This window comes from Taeniopygia guttata, chromosome 19 (genome assembly GCF_048771995.1).
Source record: "Taeniopygia guttata chromosome 19, bTaeGut7.mat, whole genome shotgun sequence".
In the NCBI taxonomy this organism is placed as follows: Eukaryota; Metazoa; Chordata; class Aves; order Passeriformes; family Estrildidae; genus Taeniopygia; species Taeniopygia guttata.
Window position 1 is genome coordinate 10255363 of NC_133044.1, and position 25853 is coordinate 10281215.

The 25853-nt window shown below is 52.9% G+C and overlaps 1 protein-coding gene across 11 annotated transcripts in view; it reads right to left on the reverse strand.

The window, feature by feature from the left end:
- Window positions 1-1549: 1549 nt before the first annotated feature.
- TYW1B (tRNA-yW synthesizing protein 1 homolog B) overlaps window positions 1550-25853 on the reverse strand; it is a 94192-nt gene continuing 69888 nt past the window's right edge. For all 11 annotated transcript variants that reach the window (XM_072916764.1, XM_072916762.1, XM_072916763.1 and 8 more), the window contains 3 exons: window positions 20556-20666; window positions 13115-13282; window positions 1550-2558 (listed from right to left, as the gene is read on the reverse strand). In XM_072916764.1, coding sequence (XP_072772865.1) covers window positions 2337-2558; window positions 13115-13282; window positions 20556-20666 — 501 coding nt within the window. In that variant the 3' untranslated portion in view covers window positions 1550-2336. The remainder of the gene's footprint in view (window positions 2559-13114; window positions 13283-20555; window positions 20667-25853) is intronic.

Genomic DNA, 25853 nt, shown 5'->3' on the forward strand with positions numbered 1-25853 from the left:
CAGGTCCCCAGTTCCAGGTGTCCCCAAACAGCCAGAGGGTTCTGTTCTGGGGACTTGTGTTCTCCCGTCCCTCTGGAAGTGCTGGGTGTGAGCACAGCCTGGAGGGATTTGGGCACTGGAAGATTCACTCTGGGCACCAGGCAATTCCTGTGGAACTGCAGGAGCAATTCCTGTGGAACTGCAGGAGCAAATCCTGCCCCAACTGCTCCAGGAGCAGCCCCAGACATGGCCCAGGTGGGTGTCCTGGTTGCACCCTGCCTGACTGTCCAACAGGGCAGGGAAAGCCCCGTTCTAGGACATGGCAGGTGCCAATTCCCATGGGAACACCGTGGCACTGACCCCGAGTCACCCACACTGTCCCCTGCAGTGCCCTCCCTGCCCAGTGCCAGAGGGGAGGGGCAGGGAGAGGAGGGAGGGAAGGCAGGGACACAGGGAGGGTGTGGGGGACATGGGGGGAGTGTGGGGACATGGAGAGGAGGGAGGGAAGGCAGGGACACAGGGAGGATAAGGGAGGATGGAGGGAGTGCGAGGACAAAGGGGAGACCAGGAGACGGATGGAGGGAGCACAGAGAAGATCAAGAAGGATGGAGGGAGCACAGGGAGGACACAGGGAGCATCAGGAGAGGCCTCTCAGCTCCAGCAAGTCCTTCCAGCTGAGCCCCGTGGAGGTGGGACCTGACAGAGACAGCAGGGACTGGGTGTCCTGGGGGCTGCAGAAGAAATGGCACCAATGCTAAGGACAGAGCAAACACAATTGTTCTTTGAAGTCCCCCTGGATTGCCAAGGGAAGGCACTGTCAGAGTTATGGAGCACCTCACACCACGAGTGATTCCTGAGGCAGCCCCAGGATCCTCCAGCACTGGGGCTCCTCTCCCAAAGCAGCTCCTGCAGCGGCCAGCAGGGAACTGGGATGGACTGGGAGGGTTCTGCCAGGGAGGTGGTGCGGGATGGAGGGAATTTAGGAAAGAGAAGAGGTGTTGAAGGGCTGGGATCCATCGAGGGGAATGTGGGGGGTCCTGATGGACACCAAACACACCCAAATTCCAGCTGATAGTCCAGGGTTAACAGGAGTCTTGTGTCCAGGGCAGGGAACTGAGCTGGGAAGGGGCTGAGCCCCAGGAGCAGCTGAGGCAGCTGGAAAGGGGCTCAGCCTGGAGAAAAGGAGGCTCAGGGGGGACCTTGTGGCTCTGCACAGCTCCTGACAGGAGGGGACAGCCGGGGGAGTCGGGCTCTGTCCCAGGGAACAGGGACAGGAGGAGAGGGAACGGCCTCAGGCTGGGCCAGGGGAGCTCAGGGGGGGCACAGCAGCAGGAATTTCCCCATGGAAAGGGCTTTAAGGTTCCTCCAACCCAAACCATTCTGGGATTCTGTGATTTTTTTAAAACATCCTCAGGAAAGGCACCCACCATCCATCACCCACAGACCCACCCAGTGTTCTCCCTTCCACCCCACATCTGTTAGGAAGCTCTTACACAACATCTGTGCTTCTCATCTCCTTCCCATCAACCTCCCACCCTCCCTGACAGACAGACCCTGCTCAGCAGCCACACCACAGGCAAAACTCCTTTATTTTCCTTCTGCTTTAGAAACTCTTTGTACAGCTTAAGAAAAGAGGTTGCTTTTAAAAAGCAATGGAATCCCCATGCCAGGGATGTTCCATCTGCAGCACCGAGCACACCCAGCTGAGCCTGACAGGGCTCTGAAGGACTGGACCTGGCGTTTAGGGCTGCTGGGAGTGGGATAAACTGTTCCCACAGCTCATTCCCAAAGCCATGAGGTTTGAAGACACTTGGGGAGGTATCAGAAGCTGCAGCTGGTACCCACAGGGGTGCTGTTACACCATTCCCAAGGTTTGGCTTCTTGGGAATGGGGTTTTTACAGGAAATGGCACCAGTGTTTAAAATACCTGAACAAAGTCCCTAAAATGATGCTCCCAACAGGGATCAGCTTTTGGATCCGGGTCTGGCTGTGGGCCTGATCCAACCTTGTGGGGCTGAAATCTGCTGGCATTTTTCCTTAGGGCTGGGGAATGTTTTGCTGCCAGGCTCTCCTTACACAGGAGTCCAAGGAACCCTCTGGCCCCACATCCCACTCCAGCCATTCCCCACTGAGGAGATCCCAGCAGTGCCCCCCCCCACTGCTGCTGAACCAGTTCTGATTTACCTCGAGATAAGAACACTATCAATATTTTCATCCAGGAAGCCCTAAAAAGAGGAGGGAAGGGTTAAATCCAGGCTTGACCCTCTTCTCAAACATCAGCATAACCCAGGTGGTCCAAAATGGGTGTCAGCCCGAAATGGAGTCCTGGGAAGGCCAGGGTGAGGCAGCCCCAGCCCTCAGCACCCCGAGATGTCCCGTGCCTTGTTCTTCCGCTGGAATCTCACATCCAGGGGGTCAAAGCCCCGTTCCCTGGCCCCAAAGAGGGCCCAGGGAGGAGTCCTGGCCGTGTAGTCGGCCGCTGTGAAGGTCCTGGAGCCGCCGCTGCGCTGGTGCTCCCTGACCAGCTCCTGGAAACGGCCGTAGTCAATCCAGGTCCTCCACTCGCCATCCACCTGGAACTGGAGACAGGAGACAGTGAGGGAGCTGGGGACAAACCAGGATCCCCAGCTGGTGTTTTACTAATTCTGCATCACCTGGAGGTGCAGGTAAAGCCAGCCAGAGGCTCCTGTAAGATCCAGCTTTAACAGGAAAATGGGAGGAACTCAGGTGCATAAACACCCAAAGCCAGCAGGGAACCGATTCTCCACCTCTACTCTCCCTTGTGAGACCTCCTCAAAGAGTTGCTTCCAGCTCTGGAATTCTCAGCACTGGAACAACCTCATCCTGTTGGAATGAGCCCAGAGGAGGCCCAGGAGCTGCTCCCAGGAGGAGCCCTCTGCTCTGGAGCCAGGCTGGGAGTGCTCACCTGGAGAGGAGAAGGCTCCGGGGAGAGCCCAGAGCTCCTTCTAGAGCCTTAAAGGGGCTCTGGGAGAGCTGGAGAGGGAAAAGGGCTGGAGAGACAGGATACAGGGAATGGCTCCCCACTGCCAGAGGCAGGGATGGATGGGAGATTGGGAATTAGGAATTGTTCCCTGGGAGGGTGGGCAGGCCCTGGCACAGGTGCCCAGAGCAGCTGTGGCTGCCCCTGGATCCCTGGCAGTGCCCAAGGCCAGGCTGGACAGGGCTTGGAGCAGCCTGGGACAGTGGGAGGTGTCCCTGCCATGGCAGGGGTGGCACTGGAGGGGCTTTGAGGGCCCTTCCAACCCGTCCCAGGATCTCCATGAGGGCTGCACTGTTGGATGCTTTGCTGGAGCCTTCAAAGTACCAGATTCCCCTTCCACTTTTCAGGAGGGAGGCTCCTAAAATGCCTCCCAAAACCTTCCCAGGCCTTCTGGCCTTGCCCTTGACACTTCCACGGGAGTGGGGAGCTGGGGGAGCTCTGCAGGACAGGGCTGGATTTGGGGCCATGCCCAGGTACCCCTCGAGGAGGGACCTTGCCAAGGTCACCCCAACCCTGAGCGTGGGACTGCGGCTCCAGGGCAGCACCAGAGGCACGTGCCAAGGGATTGGGATGGATTTGGGATGGATTTGGGTGACTCTGGACAGGGCAGGTGGGCTGTGTTTGGGAACAGGGGAGATGAAGAGGTTTAATGACACAAATCCTCTTTCCATTGAAGAATGGCTCACTTTGACAAGCTGGAGCTGCATTTGTCTCCCAGACCTGCTCTGCCCATTTAGCCCCAGCCTTGGCTGAAGCTTTAATTAGGATTTATCTCAGCTAAGAGCTTATTACGCATTTCATCCAAAAAAAGGGGGAAAACAGACCGGCTCCTTGGTTATTGTGGATTTTTTTCCCCCCAAACTTGATGGCTGTGCATTTCAAATGACACTTGACTTTGTGCCCAAGAGCTAAAAGCTTTTTTGGTTGGGAAAACTGCTGACACCCCTGAAATTCTGCAGTCAGCCGTGGTTGATGCTCCTCCATCCCTGCCCATGGAATTACAGCGCGTCCCTGCCGGAGCTGGAGCCAGGAGGGGACACTGCAGAACCACAGCACTGGGAGACAATCCTGCCATTACTCAAGGTGCCCAAGGCTCATTTTTCTTGTGCCAAGGTGGGGACGTGTGTGAGGCCACCAGGAAAGCAATGGCAGAGGAGATATTGTGTCACCTGTAAAGGAAAAATCCTGATCCCAACGAGGATCGGGGCTCTGCAGAGCTGAGCTTCCCCCTGGGGTGAGGAGGTGAGGAGTGGCACTGGATGGGCTTTGAGCTTCCTTCCCACCCCGAGCCACTCCATGATTCTGTGACCCCATTCCCACCAGAACAACCAAGCTGGGATCCATTCCAAAGCAGATCAATCAATAGCCCCACTTCCAGTGCAGCGACAGCACAGCAGGAACCACAGTGCCAGAGGGGCAGGAGTGTCACGGGGAGAAATGGCTCCTGCTGAGGAATAAATCCCAAACCCAGAGTGGGGAAGAACAGCCCCAACTGCCCTACTGGGATTTACAGCTTGGATTTAACAACACTGTGATTGTTCCACGGGGAACAAAACATTTAGGGCTCACAGCATCCACACAACAGGTGAGCCAACCCTAAACATCCCTGGGATCCCAGCCTAACACAGGCAGGTGTTTTAGGGAACTGTTCACTGCCTGTGGAGCCCTTCAGGGTGATAAACACATGGACACAAGGTAAATGGCTGAGAGCCCTCCCCTGGTTCCTCCCTAAGCTGGAATCACAGAGTGTCACAGCTCCTTCAGCTGGGCCTGGGCTGGGCTGCAGAGGGAAACTCTCCCTCCCTGAGGGCTCTGCCCAGCACTGGGGTGGCTCAGGAGCTTCCCCAGGAGCTCCAGTCCCCAGGGCCCAGCACCCACTGCTCCACACAGACATGGCACGGACGCACAGCCAGGAAAACCTGATGGAATTCTGCAGCTCCTCCAGGGCAAGGAGCACTGCTCCAGGCAGGCATTACTGATGGGAAACAAGAGGCACAGGAATGAGGGGAAACTTTAAAGCCAGGCTGGGAGGGAGCCCAGAGGTGCTCGTGCCACCTCCCTGCTGAGGCAGGGCCATGGCCGAGCCCAGGGCACAGCATTGTGTGCAGAGGCTCTGCAGGATCCCCGCTGAGGGAGACTCCAGCCCCTCCCTGGGCAGCCTGTTCAGGGCTGGCACTGCCCAGGGCAGAAGTTGTGCCTCCTGGGCAGGGGCAGCTCCTGGGCTCAGGCCCTGCCCGTGGCTCTGGTGCCGCTGCTGGGCCCCGGAGCAGAGCCTGGGCCCTGCTCTGCCCTCCCTGCACACAGGGACAGCCCGGCCTGAGGGCCCCTCTCAGCTGGGGCTCCTCTCCAGCCTGAGCAGCCCCGGCTCCCTCAGCCTTTCCTGGGCACAGAGATGCTCCAGGCCCTCCTCATCCTCACAGCCGGAGCTGGCCCCGCTCCAGGAGCTGCTGTCCCTGAGGATCCAGGGCTGGACACAGCCCCCAGAGCTGCCCCAGGGTCCCTCCCTGACCTGCTGGGTCAGGGTAATGAATTAATTACAAATTTGTTAACCTCAGGACACCACTGGCCACAGGGCCTGTCCCTCACAGAGCCCCCAGCCAAACTGGGAGAGATCCATGGATCCATACACGCAGACTGGGATGGATCCATATATGCAAACTGGGAGAGATCCATACAGCCAAACTAGAATAGATCAATAGATCCATATATCCAAACTGGGACAGATCCATAGATCCAAACTGGGATATATCCAAACTGAGATAGATCCAAACTGAGATAGAACCATATATTCAAACTGGGATATATCCAAAATGGGATACATTCATATATCCAAACTGGGATATATCCGTGTATCTAAACTGGGATATATCCAAATTGAGATTTTTATCCAAGCTAAGACAGATCCATACATCCAGACTGGGATATAGCCACATATCCAATCAGAAACTGGGATTAAATGGAGAGCCAGGTTCCCTGGAAGCACCTGCAGAGCCTGGCTGAGCCCTCCCTTTGCCCCTGAAGTGCCAGGAGTGGCCCTGACCAGGACAATTCTATCACTCCTCTTAGGCAGTAGATTCACAGCTGCTCTCACTGCAGCAGGAGCAGCTCCTGCTCCCAAAATCCATCGATATTCCTGAAGAAGAGCCACACTCCAGATTTCTTTTCTGATCAACCTATTAGCAGAGGCACTCTGGGGGGGCTGGGAACATGTGCACAGATTAATGCCAACCCAGGAGGACCATGCTCTACATTCCCCCAGACATGAGCACTGCTGAGAAATAATCCCAGGTGCACCTGACAGGATAAAATATGGGAGAGAGGCTGGGATGTGACACAGGGAATGCTGAGGAATGGAAGGCAGCTAAAACCAATTAGTTTGTCCTACCAAGGGTAATGTTGTATTTTCTCCATGCTGGCACAAGGAGGCTCCTCCTGAGCTCCCCTGGCCCAGCCTGAGGCCATTCCCTCTTGTCCTGTTGAGGATTCAAGGATATAAAGTCCTCAAATCCAACAAATGGATTTTCCCTGAGGGATGCACAGGATTTAATGGTTAAATCCAGCAATTTTCACGAGGTTTTAAAGACCATACACCAAAAATAACAATCAGCAGCCAGCAGGGGAGCCAGCCCCACAAAAACCCCACAAACAAACAAAAACCCCAACAAAAATAACGATAGAAAAACCCCCACAAAGCTCGCCCCGAAAGATGAACCCTCAAAATCACAACAAACAAAAATAAAAGAAAACAATGCAATTTGCTCCAAAAATCCCAACTCCCAAAACCAAACATCCTAAACCCAAATGAAATGCCAGAAAAAAACTCCAAATCCCTCCCCCTAAAAAAATAAACCCGAAAAAAACAAAACCAAGGAAAAAACCCCAAATAAAACAAAAAGAACCATCAAAGCCAATCCCCAACCCAACCCAAGCTCACCAAAACTAAACAAAAAAAACCCAAAACCCAAAGCAGACTAAGACTCCTCCCAAAGTAAACCAAACCCCAAAACAAAACAACCAAATGCAAAAGAACCCCCACAAGAAATCCCAAACCAAACCCAAATGCCACACAAAAACCAACCAAAACCCAACCAAAGCCAGCAATGAAACACTTGGTGCACAGAGACTTTTGGGATTTTTTTTGGCATTCCCAGCCTGCAAAGATTGCAATCCCTGACTCCTGAGCAGGAAGCAGAGGGAGGTTAATGAATTGGTAATTAATTCATTGTCCTGACCCAGCAGGCCAGGGAGGGATCCCAGCCCTGGGGCAGCTCTGGGGGCTGTGTCCAGCCCTGGATCCTCAGGGACAGCAGCTCCTGGAGCGGGGCCAGCTCCGGCTGTGAGGATGAGGAGGGCCTGGAGCATCTCTGTGCCCAGGAAAGGCTGAGGGAGCCGGGGCTGCTCAGGCTGGAGAGGAGAGCTGTGGCTGCCCCTGGATCCCTGGCAGTGCCCAAGGCCAGGCTGGACAGGGCTGGGAGCAGCCTGGGACAGTGGGAGGTGTCCCTGCCGTGGAGGGGGTGGTATTGGATGGGGTTTAGGTCCCTTCCCACCCAAACCAGTCCCTGACTCTGATCCCATAAGCAGTGGGATGCCAGGCACACAGCCTCTCCACACCCCAGTCCATGGGGCTGAAGGAAAACTAGCACAGGGACACAGCCCTGGCAATAACCAAGCCTTAAATGCCTCAGCAGCTCTGCAGAGAGGCTCTGGGAGCAGCTACCAGCACCACAGTCCCATCAGTTTCAGCTGGGAACAAGGAGCAGCCCTGCAGCTCACCCTCAGGGACTTCAGCCTGTGCTCAGCAGCCATCAGGGGTGTCAGGGCACAGGGAACACCTCCAGAGGCAGCACATGGAATGCCTGGAGATGGAATTCACTGCTCTGGAGATTGAATTCATTCACTGTTCTGGATCCCCAAAGAGTGGGACAGCCTGAACTCCCCTAAGTGAGCCCAGCAGTGCCACCGTCCCTGTGCTGATTCCCCTGACCCCGGGGTGTTGTTCCAAGGGAAGGTTCCTTATGGCAGATTTGGGGTTTTTAATCCCTGCCCAGGGAGCCAGGCCTTCACCTGGGCAGCTCCCACTGCCAGGGATGGAAGCCAGACAACTTCAGCACAACGGAGAGCTGCTCCTCATCACTGACACAGCCAGCCCAGCAGAGCCACCTTCCTGCTGCCAGGACACAAGGGAAAGGAGAAAACCTACGGGAATTCCACCATTCACAGCTGCTCTATACGGAGGCTGCTCGGCTGCTGAGACACTTGGCCACACCTGGGGTCACCTTATCCACACCTGGGGTCACCTTGTGCACACCTGGGGTGACTTTGTCCATACCTGGGGTCACCTTGTGCATACCTGGGGTCACCCTGTCCACACCTGGGGTCACCTTGTCCACACCTGGGCTCACCCTGTCCACACCTGGGGTCACCTTGTGCATACCTGGGGTCACCCTGTCCACACCTGGGCTCCACACCATCCCCTGCCCTGCTACAGATCCCGGGATATTCATCTCTTTGTGACCCTCTGCCTCCAAGTCTGCTTTTCCCTGTGATGCTGTCCCTGGATGTGGATCACAAGGACAGCTCCCACTCTCTGAAGGACAGAGGCAGGAAGGAACTGAACGTGATGGACTCTTTGTCCCTGATGCACCCTTGTCAGGGGATGTGCAGCTGGCAGTGAAGTGCTTCCTCTTCCTCCCTAAATATAGCTGGGATGCTCAGCGTGGGATGCTCAGCATGGAACATTTCAGTGCCTGGCCCTGAGCTCTGGAGCTGCCCGGGCCCACCCCAGCAGGAAAAGGCCAAATCCCTCCTGGCTGGGATGGTTTTGTGGCTGAAGGACAGGGATGGGCACCTCTGGCCAGGTTGTTCCCTGTCCCCAACACCTGCCCTGGAGGTGCTGTGACACCCCCAGCACTACAGCCACACAGAATCCTGGACTGGCTTGGGACCTTAAAGCCCATCCCACCCCTGCCATGTCACCTTCCATGGTCCCAGGCTGCTCCAAGCCCTGTCCAGCCTGGCCTTGGGCACTGCCAGGGATCCAGGGGCAGCCAGAGCTGCTCTGGGCACCTGTGCCAGGGCCTGCCCACCCTCACAAGGGTGTTTGGGTATGGGAAATGAACTTATTGAAGGGATGCCCCCAAAAGCCTGTCCCTTTGTGGATGACCCTGCCATGCTGGAGAACACAAGGCTATCCCAGACCACATCCAACAGGGAGAGAATCCAGCTGGTGAGGCAAGGAAGGGCTGGAGCATGAGGGAGTGTCTGGATCCAGGGATGGACACTCTGCTTGTGCTGGAGGCTGTTGGTCCCTTCTCCCAGAACAAGGGACAGGACAAGAGAAAACAGTCACAAATTCTGCCAGGGGAGGTTCAGGTTGGATATCAGGGAAAATTTCCTCACTGAAAGGGTGGTCAGAGCCTGGCACAGCTGCCCAGGGCAGGGCTGGAGTCCCCATGCCTGGAAGTGTCCCAAAGGTGTGGATGTGGCACGTGGGGACATGGTGGTGCTGCTGGGTGGACACTTGGACTTGATCTTGGAGGGCTCTTCCAACCAATCCCAGGCCTATCAGATGAATTAAAGCATAAAGGGCTGATGGCAGCAGGGTGCTGAGCCCACCCTGCTCATGTCACCCTGTGAGCTGAGACCTCCAGACAGAGCAGGCACTGGAAATTTGGGAGCATTCCCTGAGCTGTGCATCCCCCAGTGAGACAGAAATCAGCCCTGGGGTCACAGGGATGCTGGAACATGGAACCCTCCTGTCCTGGGCCAGAGCTCTGGGATCCCAGTGCCTCAGCACCCACTGAATCAGGTGCTGTAAAGCCCCAGGGAGCTGGAAAACAACCACCTGCTCCAGGGGGGAAAGGGTTAATGAACAAAACGGGCTGGAAGTGCTTAGGGACAAGGACACAAGGGTGGAACACACATGGAAAGCAAATCCAGCACCACAGGGCACAGGGACTTAGTCCAGAAATGACCAAGATATTGAATTTCCTTCAGAGAAATCCTCCCTGTGAGGAGCTGCAGCACTCTCAGGAGCTCTTCTGGTCCTCCTGAGGGTGCACGGACTGTCCCAGCCAGGAACAGCAGCAGCCTCAGGCCTCTCTCTGGAAAAGGTCCCTGGAATTAGCTGTTCCATTAGAAAGTTGCTGCTGTGTCGATATCTCATCCCATTAGTTCAAAGTGATGCCATAAATCCCATTTTTGTGACCATGGTTTATGGGATTTACTCAAAAGCAAAGAGAATCACTCAAGAATTCAGCACTGTTGTGTAGGAATGTGCCCCCTGTTGATGGAGTGACCAAGTTATTGTCTGCTGAAAAAGGAAAAAAAGCCCAGAAGTTTCCCTCCTCAATTTGCTAAGAAGACACCTCAGAGGACCTTTGGGACTTCACCTCAAACCTGGGGCTGCCAATTGGACAGAGACCAAAAGGTAATTCACTAGAAAAAGAAGAGAACAAAGGAAGTAATGGCTTTTGTGGAGTGTTTTAGCAAGAGCAAGAACCTCTTGTCCCTAACTCAGTTTTTCTCTGTAAGAGCTTTGTTATTTTGCCTTTTATTAAACCTTTTTCTGTTTCCAGCACTACTGGGGAGCAGGGCACAGGGGGTGCTCTCTGGAGTGAACTTGAGGGCTGTGGGAAGGGTAAGTGCAAACCCAACACCTGGCTGTGAGGATTCAGTTCTTAGGACTTTTTTGAGCTCCCCAGGGATCCAAAGCTCTCTGAGGTTCAAATGGGACCCATAAAATCCCTTTTCTCCCTAAATCCCTGCCCCTAAGAGACTTCAGAGCTCCAGTCCTGAACTGTCACTCATCACAAGCAGGTGCCAATCAATGAGTCCCATCCATCCCAGGCAGCAGCTGCAGGATGAATTATTCCTGACACTCCCAGACTCTTTCCTACAGGCTGGCATTCAATGGCAGCATTAAACTTATCAGGAGCATTGTTTGAACACCTCCAAACCAAGACCCAGGAAAACACAGTTAAATAAATCACATTTCTTAATGGTTTTTATTATACCCTTCCTGCAACTCCTTAATTTTTTAAACACCCCTTTGATTTTGCAATTACTCACTCCAGTTTAATCAATCCCAGAGCACAGGTTTTCCTGCAAATAATAGGCACTGACAGATTATATTCTCCACTAGAGCCTGAAACACAAAAATTAAACCCTAATGGAAATAAATTTATTTTTGATTAGCTATTTTAGCACTGAGGACAGATTGTTTCCCACAGACACCCTCTGCTAATGGCTGTGGAAGTAGAAGCAGCTGTTGAATTCCTCCTGGACAGGTACCAATTTATTCTCTTTGCTAATGGTGTTACTTAAATTCTGCCTCAAGAAGCTTTCTGCAATCTGTTTGTTTGCATTCCTGGACCTTACAATGCAAAAGGAGGTTTTGCTTTCTCAGGAACAGTTGCCAGTGGCAACAGGCAGGAGTGAGGCTGTAAATAAAGCCAATTTAAGGTGAGATCAAACACAACTGGTGCCAGGTGTCCTGGTTTTCTCTGCTCCTTCCCAGCTGCTTTCTTTGCAGATTCCAAAGCAGATTTAGATTGGATATTCAGGAGAAGTTCCTCCCTGGGAGGGTGGGCAGGCCCTGGCACAGGTGCCCAGAGCAGCTGTGGCTGCCCCTGGATCCCTGGCAGTGCCCAAGGCCAGGCTGGACAGGGCTGGGATCACCTGGGACAGTGGGAGGTGTCCCTGCCATGGAATGGGATGGGCTTTAAGGTCCTTCCAACCCTTTAAGGTCCTTCCAAAGCATTCCAGGAATCTGCAATTTCATCAGGTGCTCAGCTGGCATACTATTATCTTTTTCTGCTGTCGTTCTATTAATCATTTCTGAAGCTCCAAAAGCAAATATGTGCTCATTATTTTTAATTTCCTGCATCCTTTAAACATATTTTTTGGCATTTCACTTGTATTTCATTTCATTTCCTTTCTAGTACTTGAAGGGGAGATGGTGACAAACGTTTCCAGCAGGACCTACTGCAAGGGCTGATGGATTTAAATAGCAGCAGGGTCGATTTCCATTGGATATAATATTTTTTTACCATGAGGGTGGTGAGGCCCTGGCAGAGGCTGCTCAGAGAAGCTGTCATGACAATGCAGACCCTGAGGGGCTGGAGCATGCCCAGAAAAGGGAATGGAGCTGGGAAGGGGCTCAGCCTGGAGAAAAGGAGGCTCAGGGGGGACCTTGTGGCTCTGCACAGCTCCTGACAGGAGGGGACAGCCGGGGGGGTCGGGCTCTGCTCCAGGGAACAGGGACAGGAGGAGAGGGAACGGCCTCAGGCTGGGCCAGGGGAGCTCAGGGTGGATTTTGAGGAAGTTGCTTCCTGGAATTCATTGTCCAGCCCTGGCACAGCTGCCCAGGGCAGTGGTGGAGTCCCCACCCCTGGAGGGGTTTAACAGCCCTGTGGATGTGGTTGGGCTTTTCCAACCCAAATGATTCTGTGGTTCTGTGATTCCAATGTGGTGATTCTGCCTCTGGAGAGGTGGCTCAGAACCAACAGGAAAATAACAGAGCATCCCTTGGGTCCAAGTGGCATCTGGGGGTGTGAAGGGCTGGAATCCTGGGCACACCATGGATTCTCCTGGCTAGTGACCGGAGGGTCTGGGGAAGCTCTGGAATGGACTGTGGCAGCAGCTCTGTGGCACAACTTTTCCAGGCCTTTCTGGGAAAAGTCTGTGAGAAGACCAGAGAAAAGAAGGAGAACCCATTCTTACCTTAACCTGCTGCCCCTGTTGTTGTGAACATATGGAATGTGTTATGGAGATTTGTTTACCAAAGGATGGTTTCTTAATTGGCCAATGGTGATGGGCTTTGACTGAAGGACCAATCAAGTCCAGCTGTATTGTATAAAAGCAATGGGTTTAATATAATAAAGCAATTGATCAGCCTTCTGTGAATCATGGAATGCTAATTATTACCTGGCTGGGGGCCTGCTGCAGTGACAATGGGCTGCCCAGGGCAGGGGTGGAGCCCCAGGGTGTGCATGTGGCACTTGGGGACATGGGGCAGCGGTGGCCTTGGCACTGCTGGGCTGCACACAAAGAGCCCAGAGGGCTTTTCCAGCCCAGGAGAAGAAGGCTGTCAGAAGCAGAGAAGGCAGCTGTGCCCTCCCCAGGCAGGCTCACCTTGCTGTGGGCCAGCAGCAGGCAGTTGGAGTGCTCGTGCTCGCAGGCGATGCCGTAGTCCGGGAGCAGCCGCGCCAGCTCCCGCACGAAGCTCACCACCTCCCCGTGCCACGGCACGTTGGCCATGGTCAGGCTGCTGGCAGAGCTCTCCCCGCAGTAGGTCACACCCTGGGGACACAGGGAAATGGGTCAGTCAGCTCAGCTCAGCCCCCCAGCCCTGGCAGTGCCAGCCACAGCAAAACCTGCAGCTGCTGCTCTGCCCCTCACACCCAACCCCACAGCAAGGTCACAGATCCGGAGATGGCATCCAAATGGGTCCCTCCTGCAGTGACACACCCCCAAAGCACCATGCCAGGTGTCCCCAGCAGTGACACACAGGCTGGCCTTGATCCTGGAACACTGCTTCAACAGGAAAAAGCAGGATGCTCTCGAGTGACCAAGGGGCTGGAAACATGACAAGTCTGAAGAGTCTCATGGGCAACCAATGCCATGTCAGTGGGACAGTCCCAGACATCCTGTCCATGTGCCACAGAGGGAACGAGCTCTGGGCCTCTTCCTCCCAAGCCCAGGCTGTAATTTCTGCCCTACCCTCCTGTACCTGTACCCAAACCCAGCAGGTCCTTGGGTGGGCCGTAGCCACCCTGTGCCCACGGAGGTGACGGGCACTGGGAGCATCCCTGGCACAGGAGAGACTGACACAAAGCTCAGTCCCTGCCTGGTGGGAGCACTGGAGCTTTGGGAAGCAGCTTCTGGGTCATGTTCTGCAGGCACCCCCAGAACTGACCCTGAGAGGTGACATCATTCAAGGACACCTCCCCTGCAGATCCTGGGGTGCCAGAGAAACAGGGCTTCTGCTCCAGCTCCCTCCCCAACCCCCCAGCCCACATGGACAGAGAGCCCAGAGCAGGACTCGTGTCCCTCTGTCCCCACAACGAGCCAGGACATGAGCACTGCTCCTCTGGGGGACTGCTCAGGGAGTGCAACACCTCCAGCTCTTCCCCAGCCCATCCACCCCCTTCAGCCTCTGAATCCAGATTTCCTGAGGCTGGAAAAATCCTCCAGGATCATTGAGTCCAGCCTGTGACCAGTCTCCACTGTGTCACCCAGCTGAGAGCACTGAGTGCCATGTCCAGCCCTGCCTTATCCAGCCTCACCATTCAGGGACCAGCTACTCCTGATTTGGAGATGTGATCACCTGAACCTCCCACATTACTGATTTGGTCTCAGCCATGATGTCTCTTCTTCCTTCCTTCCTTCCCTTCCTCCCTCTCCTTACACTTTCATGGATGTTATGTCTGGCCTGCTTTTGGCTTTCCCCCTGGGAAGAACACTTTGACCTCTTTAAATGGAATTTGCATCCAGGTTCATGTGTGGCCACGGCACCTGCTCCAGCTGCCACCATGCTCCCAATTCCTGTTTACCTGCACTTCCCTGGACATGGAATGTGCAGACAAATCTTTGCCAACACTTCCAACCAGAGCACAGAGCACACACAGGCTGCAGGAGCAACAGCCTGCTGCTACTTGGGAACTGTACAAGTTTTGGAAGTGATTACTTTCTCACCCATAAATTTATGAGGGACTCCCCCCATTAATCTGCCCGGCACCATAACTCAGAGCCAGCCTGAAGGAAGACTGACAGGCCACAAGCCAGGGAGTGCTCACCAGGAGCAGGCTTTTTTAGCTCTGTAAGTCTGAGCCCAGAGTTTAAACATGTTTGTGCTTGATTAGTCAGTGTTATATCAGAGCAGCCAGCCATGCAAATCAGGGGTTTGGATCCCTGTTGTGGTGTGGTTTGCTTTGAATCCATGTTTGCTCCCTGTTCTCCCTAATCCCCTTTCTTCCCCAGTTGCCAATTTTCCCAAGCCCTTCCCTAACCTCCTCCCTTCCAAGCTGCCAACCCTCCCTATCCCTGCCCCTTTCTCCAGAGAGTTCTGTGTCTGTCTTGTTGCCCTCCACACCCCATTTGTTATTTGTATTATTCCCCCCATTTTCCCTGATGGGCTGATAAGCTCTTTGCCCCACCTTATACTCCTCTCTTACCATATCCTCATTGATTCCCCAAAGTTAAGCTGGAGACACACAGCAATATTCTCTCTGCACTCATTATCCAGATTATGATTTGAGCAGCATGAGAAATGTATGAGTACAGAGGGGGGAGATTCTTCAGAAGCCCCAACATGATTCATGCTCTCAGCAAACTACAAAGGTATCGTTTACAAGCAAAGGAAGCACAGAGGCAAATGGAATAACTGAGCGCTTGGCTGGCTGATTAATTCCCAGCACAAATCAATGGGAATCAGCTTCCAGCACACCGAAGGAAAGCAGCTTTCAACCTCCCCAACTTCTTCAAACTGGAGTTAATTAACAGCTGATAGCACTTAAAACCCATGTGGAGTTGATGAGGGCGGTCACGTTCCGCTTTGCAGGACTACATGAAGACAGTCATTAAGACATCAAGAATTAAAAAGGAAAGGATCCCATTGTTCACCCAGAGCTCTCTCCCCAACCTCCCTGTGGCAGGAACAGCAACGATTCTGCCTCTTAATTACCTGCTTAATAAGGGTGCTTTGAGCAGCCTAATCCACAGAGCTCTGGCCAAGTACCTTGAAAAGCAGAAGCCTTTGAAAAGCATCGCAGCTCTTCCTGGTTCTGCCAGGATGAATCCAGAGCAATTGTGCTGGGCACTCTATGGAGTTCACAAAATCACGGAATGGGTTGGGTTGGAAAGGACCTTAAAGCCCATCCAGTGCCACCCCTGCCATGGCAGGAACACCTCCCACTGTCCCAGGCTGTTCCAAGCCCTGTCCAGCCTGGCCTGGGGCACTGCCAGGGATCCAGGGGCAGCCCCAGCTGCTCTGGGCACCCTGTGCCAGGGAACAATTCCTAATTCCCAATATTCCATCCATCCCTGCCCTCTGGACACAGCCATTCCCTGTGTCATGTCCCTCCAGGCCCTTGTCTAAAGTCTCTCTCCATCTTTCCTGCAAGCTCCCTTCAAGTCCTGGAAGGTCACAATGAGCTCACCCCAAATCTTCTCCTCTCCAGGTGAACATTCCCAGCTCTCCCAGCCTTTCCTCCCAGCAGAGCTGCTCCATCCCTCTGCTCATCCTGGAGCCTCCTCTGGGCTCCTCCAGCAGCTCCAGCTCCTGCCTGTGCTGGGCCCAGGGCTGGTTTTTGGCTGTAATGGAGCTGATGGAGCACAAGTGGATTGTTCAGAGCCTGTGCCAGGGTGGCTGCTGGTGCTGTGGGAAGCAAGGGAAGCACATTCCTGCCCCCAGGACCTGGCTCCAGCAATCCTTTCGACCAGTAACTACAGCTGACAGTGCTTTGTTTCTCCACTCACACTCCAGACTTCCCAATTGAATTACTGAACAAAACAATTCTCTTCACTCTGGGCCCACAAATTATAAATTTAATTGAGACTCGTGCAAATTAACAGAGAACAAAGTGTAGGCCAAGCTGCTGAGTGACAGAGACACTGTTTAAAATCTGGGCCAGCCGTGACCCCAGACAAATATCAAAAGCCTCAATGCCACGTTGATTGCCATCTCTGCAATGAAAACACTCCTGAGCTGAGCAGCAGCACTCCCCAAATTACAGCCACAAGGCCTCACAAGGCTCCTGCTGCAGTGGATTCAGCCAGGATTTGACTCCTTGGCTGCTTTTAATCATCACTTTCAAGCTGATTTAACAAAGGCCATCAATCCTTTGTGTCACTTCAGTCTGCAGGGAGGACTGGAGATGGTTTCCACCCATCAGCCTGGAGCAAAGGAGGCTCAGGGGGACCTTGTGGCTCTGCACAGCTCCTGACAGGAGGGGACAGCCGGGGGGTCGGGCTCTGCTCCAGGGAACAGGGACAGGAGGAGAGGGAACGGCCTCAGGCTGGGCCAGGGGAGCTCAGGGTGGACATCAGCAGGAATTTCCCCCTGGAAAGGGAGCTCAGGCACTGGAAAGGGCTGCCAGGGAGGTGGTGCAGTCCCCATCCCTGGAGGGATTTAACAGATGTATGGATGTGGCACCTGGGGACATTGGCAGTGCTGGGGGTGGTTGGATTCAGTCCTGCAGGTCCCTCCCAACCCAAATGACTCTGTGATTCTCCAGCAGCAAGTGGTCAGTGCTGGGCTTTTTTTCAGGTGTGAAAATCACACATTGTTTGGGTTTATTCACAGCAGGCACCAAAGTGGGTGATTCAGCTTCACTCTTCATCTAAATTTCAGCTGGGATGGCAACAGGATTCTGAATGGATGTTTGACAGGTGGGGGCAATCACCTCTTACTGCATGCAATTAAAAACTCATTAAGGCACAGCTCATTTTCCTCATTATTTTAAGCAATTAAATAATATTTACTGTTTAATTTGACAAGAGTGAGCAGACTGGGACAGACACCCCCCTCTGGCCCTTCCTTGCACACATTTACTTGGTCACTTCAGTTCTGCAGCCAAGCCTCAGGTACTGCAGGAGCTGCAGTCCCAGACCAGCAACCTGAGCTGGGCTGGACACTGAGATTATCCAACTACACGAACAAAATCAGCAGGAAAAACAGCAGGGAAAGAGCTTCCTAGTGACTGAAAACCTTCACAAAGGCTTGGAAGATTCTCTGCCATGACTTGGATCCCTGCTGTGCCCAAGTCCTGCCCTCAGACACCATGGCATGGACAGGCTTGGGATCAAGGGCCAGCCTGGCAGCTTTGGGTTTCTTCCTTAAATTCTGAGGGATAGGGGGAAGCAGGAAGGCTCTGCTCAGGCTGGAGCTCACACCAATGCTGTGAGCTGAGTGCCAAAGCTTCACTCTGTCTAGAGCAGCTGTAGCTGCCCCTGGATCCTTGGCAGTGTCCGAGGCCAGGCTGGACGGGGCTTGGAGCACAGCAGGAGTGGCACTGAATGGGCTTTGATGTCCCTTTCAACTCAAACCACTCCATGATTCTAGAATTCAGCAAGGACAGACCCCTCAGACTGAGCCCAGTCACTGACCTAGCACTGCTGAGCTCACCCTAACCCATGTCCCCAATGCCATGTCAGTCATCTTTCACATCCCTCCAGGGATAGGGACCCACCCCTGCCCTGCACAGCCTGTGCCAGGGCCTGGCCCCCCTTTCAGTGAAGAAATTTCCCAAAAATCCACCCTGAGCTCCCCTGGCCCAGCCTGAGGCCGTTCCCTCCCCTCCTGTCCCTGTTCCCTGGGGCACAGCCCAACCCCCTCGGCTGTCCCCTCCTGTCAGGAGCTGTGCAGAGCCACAAGGTCCCCCCTGAGCCTCCTTTTCTCCAGGCTGAGCCCCTTTCCAGCTGCCTCAGCTGCTCCTGGGGCTCCTTCAGCCCCTTCCCAGCTCCGTTCCCTGCCCTGGACACAAAAATGCTGTACACCAAACAAACCTCTGGCTTTCAGAACCCAAAGATGGCACCATGGGAATGAAAGGAGTTCTGGCTTGTTCCAGACCTTAAATACAACCATCAGCTCTCTACAAGTGTGACAGTGACACATTTGCATTAGAACAGATTAAGGCAATAAATCAATTTGATGCATTTTTAATGACTGAGTCTCCCTTTACTGTTGGCTTAAGTGGGAGAATGGCGTCCCACAGAGTTACAGCACTGTGAGGCACTCAGGGAAATGAGAACAAGCATTAAGCCTGCAAGAATCTAAATCTCTCTCCATCCACCCCCTGAGCCTCTCTGGAGAAACACTGGATTAGCTCCTTCATCTGAAATGGGCATCATTTATCTCAAGTCTTCAACCAGAAAATCCCCAGGCTCAGCCCCATTGTCGGGCAGAGCTGTGCAGAATCTCCTCATCACTCTTTGTTGGCTGGCTCTGAGCACCACCTGGTCCTTGGCTTTTTACCCCGGCACACTGAGGGGCTGCAGAAAGGAATGCTGAGGCCTATCCACATCCCAAGTATGCTTTATTCCCAAAGGAACACAAAAAATTACTTACAGTCAAAAATACCAAGTCTTTTGGGGAAAATTGCTTAGTCTCAAATGTTGTGTGAGCAGCACAGTTGGAGGCTGGACCATCCCAGTGCTGGATTCTGGGAATGTTTCCCAGCCTCTCCCTGTCCCAGCTCACAGGAGAGCTGTATTCAGAGCTCACAGACAGGCTTCAGAGATCCATGATCCATGAATTTCCCTGTCCCAGCTCCCACAGACGGGGTTCAGAGATCCATGAATTTCCCTGTCCCAGCTGGAAGAGCACCAGGAGTACACCTGTGAGCCCTCACCTGTGACCCTGTATTTCCTTGGCAGAGCAAGGCAGGCTTTTTCCAGGGCAGAGCTCTGGGAAAGCAGGACTGTGACACTGGGAGGCACAGGGAAGAGCAGGGAGACAGATGTTTGCCCTGGAGAGTTCCTGGAACATCCCTTGGCACCGCCTGATCTCACTAATTAACATTAATGCCCCAGGCAGAGCAGCCTGGGTAGAACCAGCCCCACAGCCTCTGCTCCATCCCTGCCCTCCCCTCCCTGGCAGGATCCTGCACAGCCAGGGAAACACCCAGGAAGGTGGAAAACCGAGGGGTTTTCTCCAAACCAAACTCCAAACCCGAGCAAGGATGAAGCTCCCAACTTTAGCAGCATGCCTAGAGAGAAAAACTCTCCATGCTGACAGAAGGTATCAAGCCTTCACAGCAAAACCCAGGCTTTTCTTCATAGCAGCAGTAAAAAAAGGTTGGAAAAAAAAAAAAAAAAGGTTATAAAAATGAAAGAAAGTTTAAAAAATTTATTCAGGAAACGAAAAAGAGAAAAGAAAAAGGAGAGTCCAGGAGTAACAGAGTTGCACAAACTGCTGTGCTCCTCTGCAGGAGCTGCTGGGTGAAAATGCTCAGAGCATGTGGGAAGGTGCCTTTTTATAAGTTTGTAAGCTTTTTTACAGTCTCTATTTACTGAATTGATTAAGCCCATGATAAAGCCCCTCCTGCCCTGCAGTATCTCACATCTGCTGGCAGCCCTCAAATCCAGCCAAACACAAACACATCACTGAACTTTCCACCTTCTCCCTGGCAAAACTCAAGACCAGGATGGGAAGAATCCTACCCCAAACTACCAGCTGAACCTGGAATATTTCGTTTCAACTGATAGTTGATATAAAGAAAGAATATCTATTTATCTTTGTTTCTGTTTATTCTGATCTCTTTGTTTTCACAGAAATACAAAAAAAGGCCAGAGAGTGATGAGTCTGTTGGGCAGAAATCGAGGCTGGCTGGTCTAAAGTTTGGTTTGTGGCACAGGCAAACCTGCTCCAAAGGCACACACAGGATACTAGAAAACACCACCTGAATGTGAATTAATTATTATTCACTAATATTAAAAGCAAGAGAGTAGTTTCTTATACATCACTTCAGAAGAATTTGACTTACTCAGAAAGTTTAGACTAAAGGCGGGGGAAATGGGGACAAAACAATGGAAAATACTGCTGGAAAAACTTAAACAGCTCCATGTAGCTCACCTTGACCTCAATGAAGTCTGGTTTCCCAAGGGATATCAGGTCAGCATAAGCTTTGAGTTCATCCACATTCCAAGCTTTCACCAGGGTCAGCCTATAAACAGTGCGTTGTTGCTGGAATAGAGGAAAAATCCCATTAATATCCCATGCTGACCCAGGAACAAAGGAAAAATTCCATTGACATCCCATTCTGACCCAGGAACAAAGGAAAAATCCCATTGACATCCCATTCTGACCCAGGGAAGATGTTCCAGTCTTGCATACAGATTCAAACAGGCAAAAGAAATTAAATCATTCTTTTATTCTAAGAGCTCAGAGACTGAAGCAAACCTGTTCCTTTAGGAAATCTGCTCCGTTCACCTGGGCTGAGCCACCTGGTGCCACACAAATCCTCCCTCTGCAGACCTCACATCCCAGGCACTTTGTTTTGTTAAACAGGGGTTTAACTCAATGGCAAAATAAGCAGGAAATGTCTCTCTCTCAGATTTGCTTCCCCAGGCACAAAACCTCCCTATCAGTTACAGGTGTTTTAGTGCCTCCAGCTGGATCAGCACTGGGGACTCTCACAGAAACATGGAACGATTTATGTTGGAAAAGCCCTCAAAACATCGAGTCCAACCTTGACCCAGCGCTGCCAAGGCCACCACTGAGCCATGTCCCCAAGTGCCACGTCCACAGGGCTGTTAAACCCCTCCACCATCTCCCTGCACAGCCTGATTCTGTGTTTGGCAACCTTTCAGTGAAGGAATTTCCCCAAAATCCACCCTGAGCTCCCCCAGCCCAGCCTGAGGCCGTTCCCTCTCCTCCTGTCCCTGTTCCCTGGGGCAGAGCCCGACCCCCCCGGCTGTCCCCTCCTGTCAGGAGCTGTGGAGAAGATTCCCAGAACCAACTTCCTCTGGGAAGGTGGCAGAGAGTGCTCCCAGAACTTCTCTGCTTGGAGTTACTCTGATTTTCCCTCCAAGGGCTGCTCTCCAAAGGAGTCACTGGTGACAAAAGGCCTCTCAAGACAAGCACTTGACCATGGAACAAATCCACTCCTCACTCCTCACAGCCGCTTGTTTCCATCCTTCCTCGCCCCTTCATCTTCTGCTGATGTTTTACTTCACTTATTTTTGGCATTTATTTTTATTTATAGAGCAATTTTCTGGCAAATCTGCAGTTTGGATTAACTCCTTTGCTGTCCCTGCATACTGTGGACTGGAAAATGTAAATACTGATCCCAGCGTGGGCAGCAGGGCAGGGATTGGCATTCTGCCCCTGTGCCCAGGTGAGACCCCACCTGAGAGCTGCCCTGGGGCCAGCACAGGAGGAGCTGGAGCTGCTGGAGGAGCCCAGAGGAGGCTCCAGGATGAGCAGAGGGATGGAGCAGCTCTGCTGGGAGAGCTGGGATTGTTCATCTGGAGAGGAGAAGATTTGGGGTCGCCTAACTGTGGTCTTGCAGGACCTGAAGGAGCTACAGGAAAGATGGAGACAGACTTGGGACAGGGGATGGAGGGGCAGGACCAGGAGGAAGAAATTCCTCCCTGTGAGGGAGGGGAAGTCCTGGCACAGGGTGCCCAGAGGAGGAACATTTTAGTCCTTCAGAAACCGACTGCCACGTCAGTGAATTCTGCCCTCTGTATAAAAATCAAGGTATCACTCACCTACCACCCAGTTCTGTGTGTTCCATAGGGGGAAAATTAATTTTACACCAATTTGATATGCAAACCTTCCAGGTTATTTACTAAGAAATTACTAGAGGAGAAACAAATGAACACCAGGAACATCTTCTTCCAAATATGTCAAGAACTAAACCAGCTGACCTCTACCCATGGCATTTAAGCAGATATTTAAAGAACAAGAAATTATTGTGATTTGAATGGATTGGCAAAAGAAAGGTCAAGAGACAAGCAGGAATCAACTGTTAATTACTGAAGAGAGGAGAACAGTAGAGGAGCTAATACAGAAAAATAAACACGGTGTTTGCACACACAGGGGAAGAAGAAAGTAGAGGGAAAAGATCTGAGGAGGAAAATCTGCAGTGCACACACCCGTCAGTCCTGTGCAATGATTGGATACCAATTAATGAGAACTGTCTCCCCAAAGGGCAGCTCCCAGTGGGGAACAAGTGCAGCAGCTTCAAGGCACCAGTAAATACCAGTTTGTATTTAACATAACTGGTCCTGTTTCACAGCAGCCCCAGCGAGAGCAGCACATCCTCCCAGGCTAAGTGGGGCTTTCTCCCATTTAAATCTCATTTTACTGCTCTCCAATTCACATCCCAGCTCATTTAGAAGTTTAAAGTCAAGGGCTTCATAAAACTAAACGTGCTATGAGTGAATTTAAAGGGCTTCTCCCCCCCAGGGCAGTCCTGACAAGGAACAACTGCAGCCTCTGTGTGCACCACTGCAACACCTGAGCTGCCCCATAACCTGCAGGAACTCACCTCGGCTGGGCAGGGAGAGCACAGAAGGAACCTGAAACTCTGCCAAAGGCAGAGAGCAACCAGGTAGAAAAATCAGAAATTAATCTGGAGAAGCCTCTTTCCAGAGGGCAACATCTCTGCAGTGCTGTTGAGCAGAGAAACACTGGTAGAAGGCACAGATCAAAATGAGTAATATCCCAAAACGTTATCTGGGAGCAATCCTCGCAGACTGCCTGCAGTACAAACAGTCAGGCTGTTTTATTCATGGATTATTTGTATTTGTTGTACAATAGGGCCCCAGGAGATCCTCTCATAAGCACAGCAAAACAAGAAATAAAGAGCTTAAGCCGTGAGAATTTAACGATCTAAAGCATCAGGATATAAAAGCAGCCCAGGATGCTCCACACTCGGTGCTGTCACAAAAAGCAGCTGTTACTCCACTCCAGTCATGAGGAGAACACAGAGGAAGAGGAGTCAGTGAGAAAAGCCCTCCAGATGGGTGGCAGTGAAGGCTGTGGGGCTGCTTGATCTTTGTGCACAGACCAGCCTGGCACAGAGGGGCAGCTCCGAGGGTCCCAAAAATGCAAGTCTGGAACAGCCTCCTGAAACTCCTGAGGGCAAAGGAGGGCAGAACGAGCCAGGGAAGCTCCAGCCTTTTCCCTTTGGGCAATTCCTGCTAAAATCCTTCCAGGCTACCCCAGGAAGCACTGCAGCCCTTCAGTGTCAGGACAGGGCACCAGGGAAACACAGCCTGAGCAGGCTTAGGGGAGGTCCTGAGGATAAAGAATCCTTCCACTGGGTGGATCTGAGATCCTGGTCTCAGCACACACTGACTGACACATTTTGGCCCCAAACCAGTACTCATGGAATCACAGACTGGTTTGGGTTGGGGCCTTAAAAGGGCATCAGCTCCAGCTGCTGTGGGCAGAGCACCTCCACTAGAGCTCCTGGGTGGAGCCAGTATCCAAACACCCTCAGAAAATGAGGGGATTTTGTCACAGATGTGCCTTCACACGGCACTGGATGCTCTTCTTGTCCCCCATGCCCCTGTCACAGCTGCCAGGGCCCCCTCAGTGGCTCGTGCCTCCCTGCCTGTCCCCTTCAGAGAGCTCAGTGGTGTGGGGTTATGGGGCAGCTTTTTGTGGGGACAGGAAAAGCAGACTGGAAGCTGGGCCAGGGCAGGGTCAGCTTGGATTTCAGGGAAAGGTTCTTCCTTCAGAGGTGCTGGCACTGCCCAGGGAATGGGCACGGCCCCGAGGCTGCCACAGCTCCAGGAGCTCCAGGGATGCCCAGGCTGGCATTGCTGGGGTGTCTGTGCAGGGACAGAGGTTGGACTGGGTGATCCCCGGGGGTCCTTCCAGCTCAGGACATTCTGTGATTCCATGAAAAAGAACAAACCTTCTGTCCCAGGGTGTCTCATGCCCAGTCCCACACCAGCAGTGCCCCGTGGCCAGAGCTCAGAGTCAGGGCTGGGATTACCCAACACAGACAGGGCTGGGATTACCTGACACAGACAGGGCTGGGATTACCTGACACAGACAGGGCTGGGATTACCTGACACAGCCAGGGCTGGGATTACCCTGACACAGAACTGGGATTACCCTGACACAGACAAGGATGGGATTACCTGACACAGAGCTGGGATTACCCTGACACAGACAGGGCTGGGATTACCCTGACACAGAGCTGGGATTACCTGACACACACAGGGCTGGGATTACTTGACACAGACAGGGCTGGGATTACCTGACACAGATGGAGCTGGGATTACCCTGACACAGATGGGGCTGGGATTACCTGACACAGACGGGGCTCCTTCCCACGAGCTGAAGGCTCAGATGAGCCCCCAGAGTGCTGCACCCCTGCCCCACTCCAGCAGCTCCTGGAACACACTGGGAAGCTCCCTGGTGCATCTTGGAGAGCAATGGGACAGCTGCCATGGTCCAGCCCGGAGCAGAGGGGCAGTGCTGACTCTGGAACCTGCTCCCAAGGCAGGACATTATCCCTGGAAGCCATCCTGACATCCTCCCAGCCTGTCTCATGTACCAATGGATCCCTGCTGCCTGTGCAGGCTTTGCTGCTGGCCCAGCCTCTAAGGCACAGCTCCGACCAAGCCTCAGCCCCAGCCCAGGATACTTCACCAGAGGACTCGGTGTCACTCTGACAAAGTGCTCCCTTCCACGAGTGATTTGGGCTGCTTCTTTTTTATAATTTCTTTTTAATTCCCTCCTCCTCAACATTCATCTTTTCCTAGATCCAATGTAATTATTCTTCATGAAACAGCCCAGGTCTAATCCCGGGGGGAAGAGGGAACACATCACTTGCAAAGAGCAGGACACAGGCTCTGTGTCCCTGGAGGGACACGGCCTTGGCTGGGGCAGGGAACAGCTCATTTCTCCAGGAGGGGCAGAAAGCATCTCCAGGGCCCTCACCTCGGATCCTGTCACTTGAACTCTTTTGTTCAGGCAGATTATCAATGTCCCCCTGGTTGGAAGCAAACAGAACTGCACCCAGATTTTTGTTTCAGGTTATCCTGAACACTCACATGCATTTCTTAGGTACTGATAAAATGATTTTATTGCCATTTCGTCCACAGACTCCTCCACAGAAATCCCTATTTTTGCAGCTAAGGAATCTCAACATTCTCAACAGAAACACAGTACAGCTGGATGAAAAAAACACTCTCAGGGGGAGAGAAATTGCCGGTGCTAACACTAAACAGAACCTACCCTTTGCTTCACACAACTTCACAGCCCTTTCAGCACTGGATGAGGAGCAGGAACCACTTCAAAGGCAGCTCAGGATTTTCTTCCTCTCTTCAAGGAAAGGCTCCACTTGCAAAAACTCCCTTCATGGCACAATCTCCGAGTTTCTGAGCTGGCAGGGGCTGCTCTGAG